We start from the raw sequence: 15,198 nt of genomic DNA, 5'->3' as shown, positions 1-15,198 counted from the left end.
GGGGAAGGAGTGCCTTTTTGTGCCAGAGTAACAGAATCGTGGCAGGCAGCCCCTCCCCCAATTCATAGGCCTCACTCCTACCCAAGTTAAAAGGCCCAGTGGGCACTAATCTGCAATCCACTGCACCTCCCTGAAACACTGAGTACAGAGCACTCAGAGAAGGAAAAGCAAGGTTCCCCCATCACTGGCAGCCCAGGGAGCACAAAGACCCAGCAGGCTCTTCTCTGGCCTCTCCTGGAGGAGGAAAAATAACCCTGCTGCTATACAGAAGAGAAAGTGAGAGGCCTGTCTGACTGTGGGTGGCCCTGGGAAAAAGGTTCATTGGGGTGGAGCTCTCCTGCCAGTCTAGGACAAATCCCAGCTAGCCTGCAGGTAAATGGTGGGGATGCAAAGAGTGGCCAAGGGGTGGAGCAGATACAGAAGACATGCTGGAATGAGGATGCAGAAGGGGTGAAAGGACCTTAGCTATGGCACGGGCATGGGGAAGAAAGCCTCAGTCAAGTCTTCCCCTGCTTCCCACTCCCCATCCTACCCAGCTGCCATATTGCACCCAGCTCCATTAGATGTTAGCTACTTAATGAGTTAATCTGCATAGCATTTGGGTGGGCTGGCATGCTGGGGACTGGCCTGCCAGAACTAAAAAGCACAAGCTGTTGTAGCTTTTTTTGTCAGAGACTCATATCCTTTGTGCCTCAGATTCCTGGAACATGCACACATGCCAGTCAGTTGCATACTCCTCAGTGCCAGGCCTACCCCATCCCTAACCAGAAGACCTAGACATAAAGGCACAGACTGCCTCCCTCATGCACTCCAGCCAAACCCTGAGCAGCCTTGAGCCCTCATTCCTGACTCCTAAATGATGGATCACAATGACAGCAGCTGGGCATAAACAGGGGCAGTGGAGGAAGCCATTAAGAAGCTATTTGGATGAGCTGCAGGGCCCGAGGCCAGTTGGCCAGAGCTGAGTATTTCCTATGGGGTTGTAAGAGGGAACTTGTTTGGTCTTTCAGACCAAACTGGACCATTTCCAGTCCAGGAGGTTATTTTATGGCTGTGGTTTTGGCCCTGCCTCATTCCACAACATCCCAGGGGATAGCCAGGCAGCTGCCCAGCCCTCCTCCCACTCTCCTGAGTTCCCTCATAAATTAATGTAGTTACTCAAGGAAATGCACCCCAGCTCGGCATTGGGACATCCTGCAGGGAGGCAGAGCAGAACGTCTGGGAGCAAGAGACCCCTCGTGAAGCAGGTTTATTGGTTCCACATGTCCCAGCTCATGAGGGGCTGAGTGCTTGTGACCCTGCTTGGAGTCCACAGGCTGCCAGAGGTGTACCATGGCAGATTCATCTGTCAACAGGAGGAGATGCTGACAGTTTTTAGGGAGAGGCTGTGCCTGGGCCTTGGGCAGCACAGGGTAGGTGACAGGATGCAGGAGTCTCCCCCTCTTCTCTCATGCAGTTCCAGGCCCTGCATGTGGAAAACCCCTGTGAGCGAAATTTTCCTTCATGCATGAGGCTGTGGTCCAGCCATGAGGCTTAGGCACTGAGCCAGATCTTTGTACAGGCAGGAGTTCCAACTTCTGGGCAGTTCTTCACTCCCAAAACAAGCAGGGCTACAGGCTATGTGACCCCACCCTATCCAGCTCAGACAGCATCAGTGTCCCCCACTTCCCACCAGCAAGGGACAAGGATTCTCCATGGGGCAGCACAGCCACACCCTGCCCCACCCCTGCATAGCAGTGACTAAGCACTGCAGCTTAGCCTTTACTGTCTTTTCAGGCAGCAGCAATTAATTCCCATTAGAGACACACCGGCTGCCAAATTCCATTTTGCAAAAGGCAAGGACTGCTGGGCTCCAGCCCCAGGAAACAAAGCATCTCAAACTACTGAATGCCTTGCATCTGCTCGGTGTTCCTGTAACAAGGAAACTACCAGGCAGATTATCTTTAAATGCTTCAGCAGTGGCCTCCACAGACAGCCTCTGATGAACAATGCTTTACCATGGAGTTGAGAGGCGACTTTTGCTGGGAAGTCACAGACCATCACCAGCCCCCTTGGAAATGCACCAAACTAGCCAACAGTGCAGGCAGACCAGTGGGAACAGTCTCTGCAAGTGGCAGTGGGGCTGGAGACAAGTCAAAGCCCTGAAATTCCCAAGGTTGCATCCTCATGCAATGACCCACCCTCTCTTTCCCTGAGGCCACTGTTGTGTTCTCTATTGTCCTGCTCTACATGGAGTCATTACCCAGAACCAGGACTGCAGATCCGACTACTTATAGCCACAGCCTAGAGTCAGCACTGCTTTTCCAGCTGTGTTCAGAAGGTTTAACCATCAATTTTAGCACTGAATTCAGTTGGCACAATGATCAGCTCCTGTGGCATAGGAAGTGCTATTCACTTATGGATGCTTTGAAGCATCCCAAAGCACTTTCATGAGAGGTGGGAGGGTCCAGTTTAATGCAAGAGGATAATCAAGGTATGGATAAATGGAAGGAGCTGCCTAACTTACACAGTAAGCCAGGAAGGGTATGCCTACACTGCATCCCTGCCACAGCCTAGAGCAATGGGGGCCAACCCACATCCTCCACAAGTACCACTCTGATCCCCATCTGATCTGCTGCTCTGCTTTCTGCTCCCAGCCTGATCCATTGCTCTGCTGCTTCCTGTGCTCCTTTCCCAATCTGCTGCTGTCCTCCCTGCTCTGCCCCAATCTGCCATGTGCCACATACAGAGGACTTCCCATGCCACTTTTGGTACCTGTGCTGCAGGTTGGAAACCCCTGGCCCAGGGCATCCCCTCTTGAGCACGCTGTCTGCCTACACATGCTACCAGTGCAGCCCCTCCATGGGGTCACCCTCATGGCCAGAGACAAGAGGTTTCAAGAGCAGTCATGAGGGATTCCCCCAAAACAGCTGCACCTAGAGTCCGGATTCCCACTTTCCTGATCTGACAGACCAACTCTGGTGCCTTGCAGATATAAACACATGCAAATAATTTCCAAGTGAAAAATCCTTTGTTTAGCCAGTGTTCTCCCAGCCCCCCACAGAGATCTGCTCAGCCCTGGAGCATTGGTGGGGGAGAGCTCTCCCTCTCCCTGACTTGGAGGGATAACTACAGGGGCCATCCCACGCTGCCTGGAGCCAGAAAACGATTTTTCCCATTTGCTTTTCTCATCTGGGAGCTATTTCTACACTCTCACAGTAACATTTGGGGGGGGGCCAGGGGGACAGGATGACAAGGCATGTTTTGAGTTAGGGGTGGAGCCAGAGGGAACAGTCAGGCCCTGCATGTTCTCCTTTACAACAACATCCCTGAAAGGTGGGGAGGAGAGAGGGGAAGAGAGCAAGAGTTTCTTCTAGTGTTCCCAGAGTTCTGGCAAGCCACACTTCCTGGGAGTGGGGTTGGAGACTGGGAGCCAGGACACCTGGGTTCTTCTCCAAGACCTAGGAGCCCATGTGATGTAACGAACAAAGCAGGGGACAAGGAACCAGGATCCTTGGATTCTTTTCCAAACCCTGGGAGTTTGTATGGTGTAGTAGACAAAGCAGGGGACTGGGACCCAGGATACCTGGCTTCTCTTCCTAATTCTGACACTGGCTTGCAGTTTGGTCCTAACAAGACAGCATCATGCTCCCAGCACTTCAGTTTCTTCTGCTGTGAGCCAAGGATAGTGATGCTGCCTTACCCTTGGTAAAGCACCAGGAGATGTTGGAATGGGTCACTGCTATAATGATGTCACTTAAGGACCAAATCCTGTTCCTTTGAAGTTAAGAGCCAAACCCCGATTGCCTCTAATGGAGGCCTGGATGCGACTCTCAATGCCATGTACTCATGTTATTCTGAACGAGCATGGCCCATGCTCCTCAGCACAGGGACATGGGGATGCCTCACCTCTGCATTCAGCATCAGACACTGGCGTACACTCCTTGACCAGGACCTCATTCTCCTCGCAGATGGTACAGGGTAGGCAGGGGTCCACGTGATTGGCTTCATCTGAAAATGTCCCCTCAGGGCACTCCTCACAGATGGTGTCCTGCATGTCCCCACAGGGGAACATCAGGCCAAAGCCCACCTCACAGATCTTGCACTCCTTGCACTTGCCACTCTCCTCATCCTGGTAGTAGCCATAAGCACAGCGGCACACGGCATCATCTGACTCCACACAAGGGGCCGACATGCTCTGGAGGCCCACACACTGTGTGCATGGCTTACAGGCTTCTGTGGCACTGACGACATCCGAATAGGTCACACCTAGAAGGTAATGGGGAGAGAGCAGTGAGAACCCATCACGGATCCTCCCTTTTCATCCCAGCTGGGGGCCATCAACTCAGCTCCCGTTTGCTGGCTCTGGAGATCATTAGCATGTTGGTGGTCATTGCACGTGCACTCCCCAACAGGAGGCTCTGTTGCTGAATAGCTATACAGTCTCCCCACACCATCCCCCAAGTCCAGGACACCAGTGCAAGCAGCTGACAGCTGCCCTGCAAACTGGCCAAAGGTCGGAGCTGGACAGCACTCTGTCGTGTCCCAATTCATTACTTTAAATGGCTGTTACCCAACCAGAGCAAAGGGTGATCCTGCAGCTGCAGCACAAGCTTATAAAAGCCCAGGAAATTAAGGGCTTTATTATTATGGAGTGTGCTTAGTGCTGGTGAAAGGTGCCAGACTGACAACACTACAGAACTATTCCCCTTTCCACAGAGCGTGGTCCCCTCTGCCCCTCGCGGGGAGCTCAGTCCCCATGCTTCCTCCTCCCCCAGGCCTCATTCTGCCAGCAGTAAGGCTGGGGGTAAGCGGCAAGCAGTCACGTAGGTACTCACTTTGGGCAGCGAGACCACAGCTTCTTTCCAGTCAATCCCTGCTGGCTCTTGAATCTGATCTAGAGGGGGAAGTCTCTGAACCCATTTACCACCCACTCAGACTCTCTCCTTTCCAAGAAACAGAGAGCAGGAGAGAAGGAAATGCTTAAACTGCAGTAGACTTGACCCTCCATGCATTTCCTTCTCTCTAGCAACATGGGAGCAAAAGTCGCCCTTCACCCTCTAATCAGAGTGCAGCAATTCGCCACGCAAACCCAGGGAAGGGCTCAGGCCCTGGCCTACTAATTGAGGCTCTCTGATCTCCTGCTGCTGTCACAGCCTTGCCATTGACAAGCCAGTCTCAGATGTAACTGTGGTGGACCCTCCGGGCCGTGTAATCAGCCTGCTTCTGAGGCGGAGGTGGTTGCCCTACACAGTCACAACGTGGCACTGTCGGGATGGGCCTGAGGGAATGAAGGGATAGTAGTGCTAGGGTGGGAGGAGAGTCAGAGACGTTCTTTCCCAAGGGCTAGATTATCCCACATTTCTGCATGGGAAGGTTCGTGATCCTTCCTCTGTAGCATCTGGCACTAGCTCCTGTCAGAGACATGGGACGGGATGCACCCAGGGCCTCATCCTATCTTTCCACTTTGAGCCCTACTCCCTCCCTAGCTGCCAAGTCTTCCCCAGTGGCCCACCCTTCCCTGCTAAGGCCTCACACAAGTAACTTTCTCCTCTCCCAATGCTGGCATCTCCATGCATCACCCAAAATGGCCCCTAGTCTCCACATGCCTTCTGTTCATGGTGCTCCTAAGCACCTTGTCCTGTATCCACCATGCACTCTCATTGTCAGGCCAGGATTACCAGAGCCTGCCTGTGGGCTTGTGCCCTGCCAAAGTCAAGTATGAAGGACAGTGCCTCATGAACAGTGGGGACTCTGCATGGTTGGTGTGCGGGCCGCCTCCCGATCCCGTCTATGTCGCCATGTGCGAGCCGGGAGCGATATGCGGACCCGTCTTTGCGCACGCGGGCTGTGGCCAGCAGCCCGGGCACGCGGGGTCAGAGGAGACCGTGCGGCGGCAAGGCTCACACGGGCTAGAATTAGTCACAGACGCGTAGTGGTTGATTCAAAGATTATTTACTTACACCCAAGATGGTCGCGGTGTAGGCTGGACAGTTTCCAGGTTCAGCTCCGCTTAAATTCTCGTTGGAGGACTACGACAAATTCGGTTCTTGGGCCCCGGAGTTGTTAAGGCTCCGTGGGTTCGGCAATTTCTTTCCCAACGGAGTTGTCAAAGCTCCGTGGGTTTGGTTCTTGAGTATATAGGATAGGGATATGTCTAGGATTGCGCTCGGCGACGGGGAGAGGCCAGAGGCTGTTTAGACCTCTGTTGCCTTCTTAAGAAATGCGTTGGGTTTGTAAGGATCCGCAGCGCTTAGAGATCTTCACACTCTCCCTCTCCTACTCCAATTGCTTTCTCTCCAACTTGGGTGGAAACCACCCAAGCTCTTTATACGGCTAGCAAGCCAATTGCTAGCCGCCACGTGTGCATAATTTAACACAAGCCAATAATGGGGCTCGAATTAAAATACAAACGGCGGGAACTCCTTTGCACCGTGCATTTCTGAGATGCAAAAGAAATGCACCATGCAAAGAAAGCTACAAATTGGCAGGAAAATTCTCCGTTGCACCAGAGTTCTCCTTTGCAGCAGAGAACTCCACCGTGCAAAGAAGCTGTAATTTGGCGGGAAAATAATTTAGCAGTGCCGAAGCGCACACAAAACAAAAATCACAACTTTGGGTTGTGACAGTTGGCATCAGTGTATTAGTACAGGAGATAACTGCTCTGGCATTGCACTGAGAGCTGAATACTATCTCCTTGTTAAGCCTCGTGTTAAATTCTCTCCTTCTCTCAACCCAGCCTAGCAAAGGAAGCCCAAAGGATGAAAAAAAGTGCAACACATTCTTCTTATTCCCATTACAGCAGTGCCTAAAAGTCCTCATCTGCATTCAAGGAACTATTCTGCTGGGTGCTGTAAAACCCAGAGAGAGAGACAATGTTTGTCGTGAAAAATTTACACACTAATTAGACTAGATAGTGTCATCATCTTCATTATAGAGAGATAGCGAACTAAGGTAGAGAGACAGAGACCCAGATCCTCAAATTGGTGGGAGTTAGGCCCTCGAGTACCAGTCCAAGTGACTACTAAAAAGTTAGGAGGGAGTTCATACCTAGCAGAGCCCCAATAATGACTGCCTGCTCTTTTATGCACTGCTGTAGCAATGAGGAAGCCCCATCTTGGACCACATCCCTAGCTGTGCTGGGTGCTGTACCAACACAGGAGAAAAGATGGAAACTCTTTGGGAACAGGGTCCAATCTAACAATACCTACAGCAGTAATCTCAGTAAAATATGCCAGGTCCTGTGCCTTCATCATGCAGCCCTCCACCCTCTCCTATGATTTTCTACCTGGGCTGCTCTTTAGGGGCATTAGCTCCCTTCGTCGCACCACAGAAGGGGCCATTCCCTCCAAGCAAGGCCATACGCCCCATTTTGTTTGTCCACATCTGTTTTCTATCAATACCTGATGGGGAACGGGAAAGCAGCAAGATGCAGGAATCCAATATAAACACAAGGTTAGGATGCTAATTGCTGACTCTACCCTGACCCTGGGTTTCTTGTTCTCTGGTTTCAGCGGCACCCTGCAGGATTGATTCCTCTATGTAAATCAATCCCCCGCCCAACGCCTATCAAACTGTCTCTCCCCTCCCCCCCCAGCATTGTCTCAAAGGCATTTGAAGTTATTTTTAGCCTAGAAAGAAGGAGTTCAGTTCAAGTCCTGTAGGGTACAATCACTGTCTTTTTAAAATCGGACTCTTCTGAATTCATTTCCTCTCATCCAGACTGCCAGGGTCCCCACCTTGCACCTTCAAGATGCTTAAAGTCTTCGCCATGGCCAAAGAGACTCAGAAGTTTCCTCCTGCTTAAGCAGGGAAGGTGTTGGGGAGATTAAGCTTAATCCTTCTCTGATCCTCCTCCTTGTTTTTAAAGTGATCCATCTCTGTATTAATCTTTAATTATCTGCACAATCTCCCGAGGACATTCATGGGAGACAGCAATTATCTGCTGAATGACAGGACGCAAAGGGCTTCGCTAGGATTGAATGCTGCCATCAGAACAACACTGGCTCCTGCTGCTCCCACAGCCTTGCTTAAGCCTGCCCTTTGCCATCCAGCAGTCTGTCTAGGGGACTTTCCTGGTCCCTATTACCATGGTTAGCTGAGCATTTTTAACATAGCATCTTCAGTGATAGGGCTGGCCCAAGCTCTCTTACATTACAGGTGGAGAATTGAGGCACAGAGAGACAAGAGTCCAAATCCTCAGGGGGTATAAGGGTACTAGCTCCTACTGATGTTCAGGTCACATGACTATTTGGGGGTACAACCCAGATTTCCTATACTAGAGCCCTAACCACTAAGCCATCCTTCCTCTCTAGAAATAAGCAGCACATCAGCTCATACTGCTCGCACCCTTGAGTCCTTTAAGAATACACTAACTAATTAAGAAGACCTGTATGTTCCCCCAGAGCAAGTGAAATATCCTAGCAACAATATGAACCCAAACTTGGCCCCTCCTAGACACATTCCTAAAGGATTCCTTGTCACTCTTAGCAGCCCTATCCAACACCCATCTCCTTGCCAGCCAGGAAAAGAGATGAGCTTAAAGACTGACAAACCCAGATTGCTGTAGACCTAGAAGGAAGTAAGTTCCCATAGTCCAGAGCCCCAGTGTAGAATGTCTTGCCACCTACGACCTGCCACTTAAACTACTGAGCTGCAAACACATCACCACTTCCCATCACAGCTGCATCACACACAGCTGACAAATCTAACAAGATCAGCACTTTCTCCATCACCATGAGATCATCCACCACAGCTGTGCCATGCCCAAGTGGGTAACAAGATTGAGAAGGGACAAGATCTGTGGCCACTAGATAAAGAGCGTTGTCTTACTATGACCCTTTTTAAAGACTATAGAAGACTGGATATAGGACAGCAATCGTCAATACTGCCAACATGAAGCAGTGATCCTTTGATGGTTATGGAGCTCCATGGTGAGGATACATGTCCATGAAGACAAGGAGAGATCAAGGTCCAGGTGGCACAAGGCCTTTGTTCCAAAAAAATAAAGAACAATGATAGCTACTTCTTCCATGGCACAATGTATGCTACATGGAGGGGGAAGAAGATGGCAACCAGGAGTGCCAACTTGTCTTGGGTATGTGCATAACCCTCAGGTGTTATGTCTTAATCATGCTGCTGGACAGAATTTAAACAGCCTGTCTGGGCCCTATGTTCAGGGTCTTGTCTGTCAGCACAATAGCCAACAGCTGTATTCAGAAGCTGTTACATACCACAGTGCAAACTCGGCCTGGGTGTTTAGTATTGAGCTCCGAGAAGTCTAAACCATCTGCCCACAGCCCCAGAATGGACAGGCAGGACCCAGATGCTCTATCTCCCTGCAGCTGGAGACCTTTCCTTTCAGTGGGAAAGCCAGTGGCTTTGGATGTGTAGAAAGTGCACTGTTTTAGCACGCATCATAAACAGTTCAGCAGAACAAGGTCTTTGGTGTTGAGGGATCACAGAGAGGGCGTTAATAATGATGAAAGGCAGAAGGTCCCCTGTATCTGTATGTGGTAAGAAGCAGCTCTTCTGAGATGAACTAGCATCAGGCAAAGTAGGTTGCTCTTACCTTCAACCTCAACCTCCCCTTCTGCCATGCTGGGGAAATTGGGCAAGATCAGAGCACCCAGAAGGGTGGAGGGTACCCTCTCATGGCACTGGGGGGATGCTATTCTCCCTACGCCGTATAATACTATAACAGAGACCATCTGCTGGTGGCACTAGGGGGGTGCTTCCTATCTATCATCCTGTGCCTCCTCTGTTCTTCAGGTGAGCCCCTTACACGGAGGACATCACAAAGTCAGTCACCTTCTACGCTCCTGCACTGACAGAACCTCTTGCTGTTGGTACCAGTTCACCTCAATCCCAGCCTAGCATTTGCATTCAGGAGACTTTCAACCCCTCAAGGTGTGAGCATAAGCCGAGTGTGTGTGTGTGTGTGTATGTGCCTTCTTCCTCCCTTCCTACATGGATCTGAGCTTTCATGCCACAGCCCAGCTGAGATAGCCTGGATAATAAGGGCATTTCAATCCTAGTAACAGCTTTCTCTTCTCTGAATGTGCATGCATTTCTCCTCCCCCTCCCCATCCCCAGTACCTTTTCTTTCTCCTTCTGGTGACACTGATTTCACGCTTGTAACTGAACATGGAGAGAAGATCAGACCTCCCAAATCCATTTGATTCCAACCCTTACTCCTGTGACACAGCCCCCACCATCCCCCTCACTTTCTCAACCAAAGCTCTGCACTGTTGGTTAACCTACCCCACCATGTCTTTCTGAACAAGCGGAGGCATCGCAGCACCGGGTTGGACTCCAGCGTGCACAACTCCCATTAACCTGGGTTAATTCCTTACATTATTCTGAATTATTGATGGACGCCATTAGAACAGGGCGGTGGACAGGAAAAGCATATCGCTGAGTGGGCACATTTTCAGTGGCAGCACGGTATCTGAGCTGAGTAATTACAGCCGAGAATCAAACAGGCCCCCCTGTAATGATGGAGACTGAGGAGTTGGATAAATAAATCATGAGCCAGCAATCGGGAGAGGTTGTTCAGGGGAGGGGTCTGGGGAAGGATGCAGCTGTTTGGACTAACACAGGAATGACAGGTTGAACTTCAAGATGAAAATAGTCCGAGTCCCACCACTGCCACCTCCATCCCCAACCCCGCCACCTCGTTGGTGTCACCACATGGTTTGAGATGTGACAAGGCTGGTTTTCTGTGTCATGCCATTACCAAATTAACTGCCATTAAATTAGGCTGCTCAAGGTGACACAACATGGATGATGGCAGGACAAATCTTTCAGTTGGAGGATTTCATTTGAAAAAGACAGCCCTCTTGTTTAGTGACCTGAAGCAACTGCTCAAGTGTTACAAGGGCTGTGATACAAGGTGACCAGAGACCTTTATCCATGCAGTGCCTGGCAGGTGGTCCCAGCCCATGCCTAGGGTTTCTAGGCACTGTGGTGATACAAATAAGAGGGATGGAAGATGTTTTCCCACAGAATCCTAGGTATTTCTCACCTGTCCCCAGGCCTTGTAGCATTTTAATCACTGGCTGAGCTGCAATCATCCAGCTCTCTCAATCCTCCCCCCTCTAAACTGCTAAGGGAGTAGCCACTGCCATGGGCAGAATAGTGAACTTGACAGGCCAAGGGTCCAACCCCATGTGAGAAGAGATAGGGAGTCAGTGTCAGGGGCCAGTGCTATGATCCACTACAGCAAATCCTATGGATCTGATGCTGCACCCTGGAACTCCCAGTAAAGTCAAGAGGAGTTTCACAGGCAGAACCAGAAGGGACCTCTCATGTCTTTAAGACTAGTTTTCTGCTGTCATTGGTGACCACATCCTGCAAAACTCTTGTGTAAAGAAACAAAGCTCCATCCTAAAACTAGTGAGGTGTTTTGCCTCCATCATGATGATCAGAGGCTGTTCCAGAACCTCAGTGCTCTTGTGGTTAGAAACTTTCCCCTGATTTCCAGCCTAAATGTACCTCTTCTTGGGCCAGTAGTATTATCCAGCTTGAATAACTTCTCTCCCTGGTGTTTATACCCTGCTGTATTTATACGGAGCAATCAGATGCACTCAGCCTGCCTTCTGCCAGGCAGAACAAGCCAAGCTCTTGTAGTCTCCTCTTGTATGATGAATTCTCTGTTCTCCTGATCACCCTACTAGCCTCTCTATATTTGTTCCAACTGCAGTTCATCTTTCTTGAATGTGGACAACCACACTTGCACAGTGTTCCAGATAAGGCCTCACTAGCGCATTACATGACACTAAGGCTTCCCTACCTATATGGGAAATACCATAACTCATGCAATTCTAGGACTGCATTTGTTTCACACTGGTTACTACAAGTCATCCTTGATTCTGTAATTACATAGTATACCCAAGCTCTTCTCCATCTTGAAGTTTCCAACCACAGCGTTCCCAGCTTACAGAAGTTTTCATTAGTCCCCAAATGCATGATCTTGCACTTCGCACTACTGAGTTTCATCCCATTGCTAATGCTCCCTTATTTCAGACTAACAGAACCAGACTGCATATTTCCAAGCCTCAACACTGCTGATATTTCCTAAGGAAGAGGGGGGCAGAGCAGAAGAGGGGTGGGTGGCTGGGAAAAAACAAAAAAGGTAGAATGCAGAAAAAAGCATCCTCCTTGAAGCTTCAACCCAGGCCTGGCAGAGCTGAGGGGACCTGAGCCTGCAGAGGGAACCTTCCACCAGGTTTGCACTGCGCACATTTTCCTTAGAGCAGCATCAAGCACGACAGCTACTTACAAGCAGAGATGAGAAAGGGCAATTAGTGGCAGCGCAGCCAATCTGTCGCTCAGGGTTAACAATACAGGCTTGTCTCATTCTTTGGCTGTTTTCAAGCATTTTCTTCAGTCTAGCTGTAAAATGTCCTGAGGCAGTTATCCCATGGCTTGGCAGAGCTCATCATTGGGTGGCTTTTCCCCAGTCACTTTCTTTCACTCTGAGCCCTAGCCAGGAAGGAGAAATCCTTCCTTCCCTCCTTGCGGTTCTATTCACCTGTTGCCTTCTTTTACTTCTCACCCTCCCCAGTTGTTGCTTAGTCAAGCTCTCCCTTCCCTTCTCATTTTTAAAGTATTATTTCCATTATGGTAGCCCTTCCAGGCTTCATATGTGCACATAGTAAGAGATGATCCCTACACTACAGGCTTCACATCCTAAATAGACAAGACAAACAACAGGGAGAAAGGGAAACTGAGGCACAGAAAGGGGAAAACAAGTTGCTCCAGACAACACAGCAGTCAGTGCCAGAGACAGAACCCAGTGACTGCTGCAATGGGATCTCTCTGCCTCTCAGTCAGCTCAGTATTCTGCACCACGCAGGCTAAAGGAAAGAGGGCATCCCTAGATCTGTCAATGACTGTGTTCTTTCCCTTCATCTTGCCTTCCCTGATGTGGCAAAGCATAGGCCAAACCCAAACTTTAATCCGGAATCCCAGCTGCACTGAAATACAGAACACGGCCTGAGGCTAAAGACACACAAAGATGTGTTGAGGGCAGCGGTACATGCAGGGATATCAAACAGAAACACATGTATTTATATATACACAGCCACCCACATGTAAATTAACAGATGGATGCTGCCACACCAGTCTCACCAGTGCCTCACCCACATAGCAATCCAACCCTCTTAATAATCTCTCATCTGCCCCAGGTCCCCACTGGGATTCACACATTGGGAACTAAAATGGTTCCATCCTGCAAGTCCCTGGAGTTCAGGGGAAGGGATCTGGGGAGTATGTGCCCTGACAGAAGGTTGCAGAAAATAGTCTGCACTGAGCAGCTCTGGGACTGAGGGAATAGAACTGACTTGAAGCTGAGTGGGACCCGGGTGAAGGAGCATGCGTCTTTGATGATTATAAGTGACGTGTGAAAGAATCCATGACCTTGGTATGCAGTGTACCACATGCACATAGCTACTGCTGCACGCAAAAGTCAGCAGGATGCATGACATCAATATAGCTATGGTATATGAGGGCAGCATACAAATTTTGCACACATTTATTCCTCAGGACTTATAGCACCACAGCCCTGACTTCTGCTGGTGGTGGTATAGAGCAACTCCCTCAGGTTACAACTACTGTTGGGTCCTATCTGGACCATTTGGTACAGGGAGGCCCAATACAGAAGCGTGTGTGCCTGCATATGCACAGCTGTGATACAAGACTTGTGCATTCACTGCCCTGTCTGCAACCTCTTGCCCCCACTCCCCACCTGCCAACAGCTCCTATATTCACATAACCCTCTTATTCATGGGATAGAAATTATTTGCTCTTCCTCCAAATTCTAGGTCTGCATCTGAAAATGAAGGCCTTATGTGCATCTCTGGGACCAGACTGACCTGTATTCGCCCTGTGACAACCTAAGCATACAGACTCATCAAAACAGAGTCCCTATTACTAATAACAACAAGTGAGAGTTCTTCAAGTCCATCCATTGGGGATGGCAGGGAACCTTCTTGAGAAACTGCAGCCAGTCTCAGAGTCCTTAGAATAAAGTCTCCATTTTCAAGGAGATCAAATATGGATCCAGTTAACACTCTCTTGACCCAAAGGAACCAGACAGCTTCTCCTGACGAAAGGGGTGGCGAAGCTGACAGAACCCATTTAATATGGGTCCACACACATCCCAGTCACCAGGGAGAGATCCCCAGGAGCAGTCCAATACCAACAAACCACTTGCACTTCCAGTATCATGACACCCAGGAAAAACAACCAGTTTGACCCATCCTCCTTCAATACCATTATTTATTTTTGTTATTTCCAAGAAGGGTTTGCCATGGCTTTCCAAGTGTTGATTCTTCCAGCACTGGTGTATTTACCTAATCTCATTGGTCCTCTCTGCCTGGGTTGGGTTTATTGCCCATATCTCAGAACTGTTGTGGACTTCGGTGCTGTCACATGGTCTTAGCTCCTTTTTTGCAAGATCTTCTAGAGCTCTGCAAGGTGAGCCGCCCAACCCCTCCATCATTAATAGCCCAGAGTTCCTAGATCAGTTGGAAAAGCAGGGGTACTGGCCAGTAAGGAATCTCTCTGGAAGGTGAACACCATCTCTAGTTCTGGCTGGGCTCTCATAACTGTACTATAAATCATTGCCACTGAAGGAAGCCCTTGATACTGGCACAAGACTAGAAGAACCTAGTGTATCAGGTCTGAGACAGCCATATCATGCTCCCACTTGGGGGTGGCATATTAGCAAATGCAAATCCAGTGGTGTAATCAAGGCAAGGTAACAGAGGCAGCCACCCCAGGCATTGACTTGTGGGGGAGGGGGAGGAACCAGCTGTCACCACAGCTGTACAATTGCACCAACAATGTGGTGGCAGCCCCAAGTATCCACTGTTCCAGGGCCGCATCCAGGATTTCCTAAAGGAGGGTGTGGGAACAGCAATTCACACTGCAGGGGTGGCTGCACCCTCCTACTTCCACCCCGCAACCCACCCACACTGTTTCTGGCAGGAACACCTCCAGGAGCTTCTTTAAGTCCCCAAATCCGGTGAAAACCCCTCCTTCCTTCTCCTTCATGCTCAAAGGCACATACCCTCCCCCACCTGCTGCTGCTTTCTCCACTGTCCTGGGGAAAATGGGGAGCTCCAGAACCACTTCTGCCCACCCCAGCCAGACTGCAGGGGAGGTGTGGGGAGATGTACTCAGCTGAGGACAGAACTGAACAGTAGCAGCAGG

At 50.0% G+C, this 15,198-nt stretch overlaps 1 protein-coding gene across 1 annotated transcript in view; it reads right to left on the bottom strand.

Moving 5' to 3' along the window:
* Window positions 1–15,198, bottom strand: part of NGFR (nerve growth factor receptor) — a 36,469-nt gene that overhangs the window by 15,203 nt on the left and 6,068 nt on the right. Inside the window, exon 3 of the mRNA XM_025203782.1 lies at window positions 3,889–4,248. Coding sequence (XP_025059567.1) covers window positions 3,889–4,248 — 360 coding nt within the window. The remainder of the gene's footprint in view (window positions 1–3,888; window positions 4,249–15,198) is intronic.

Source organism: Alligator sinensis, unplaced genomic scaffold (genome assembly GCF_000455745.1).
Source record: "Alligator sinensis unplaced genomic scaffold, ASM45574v1 scaffold520_1, whole genome shotgun sequence".
In the NCBI taxonomy this organism is placed as follows: Eukaryota; Metazoa; Chordata; order Crocodylia; family Alligatoridae; genus Alligator; species Alligator sinensis.
Note: the sequence above shows the minus strand (reverse complement) of the source record. Positions and strands in the feature narration are given on the sequence as shown.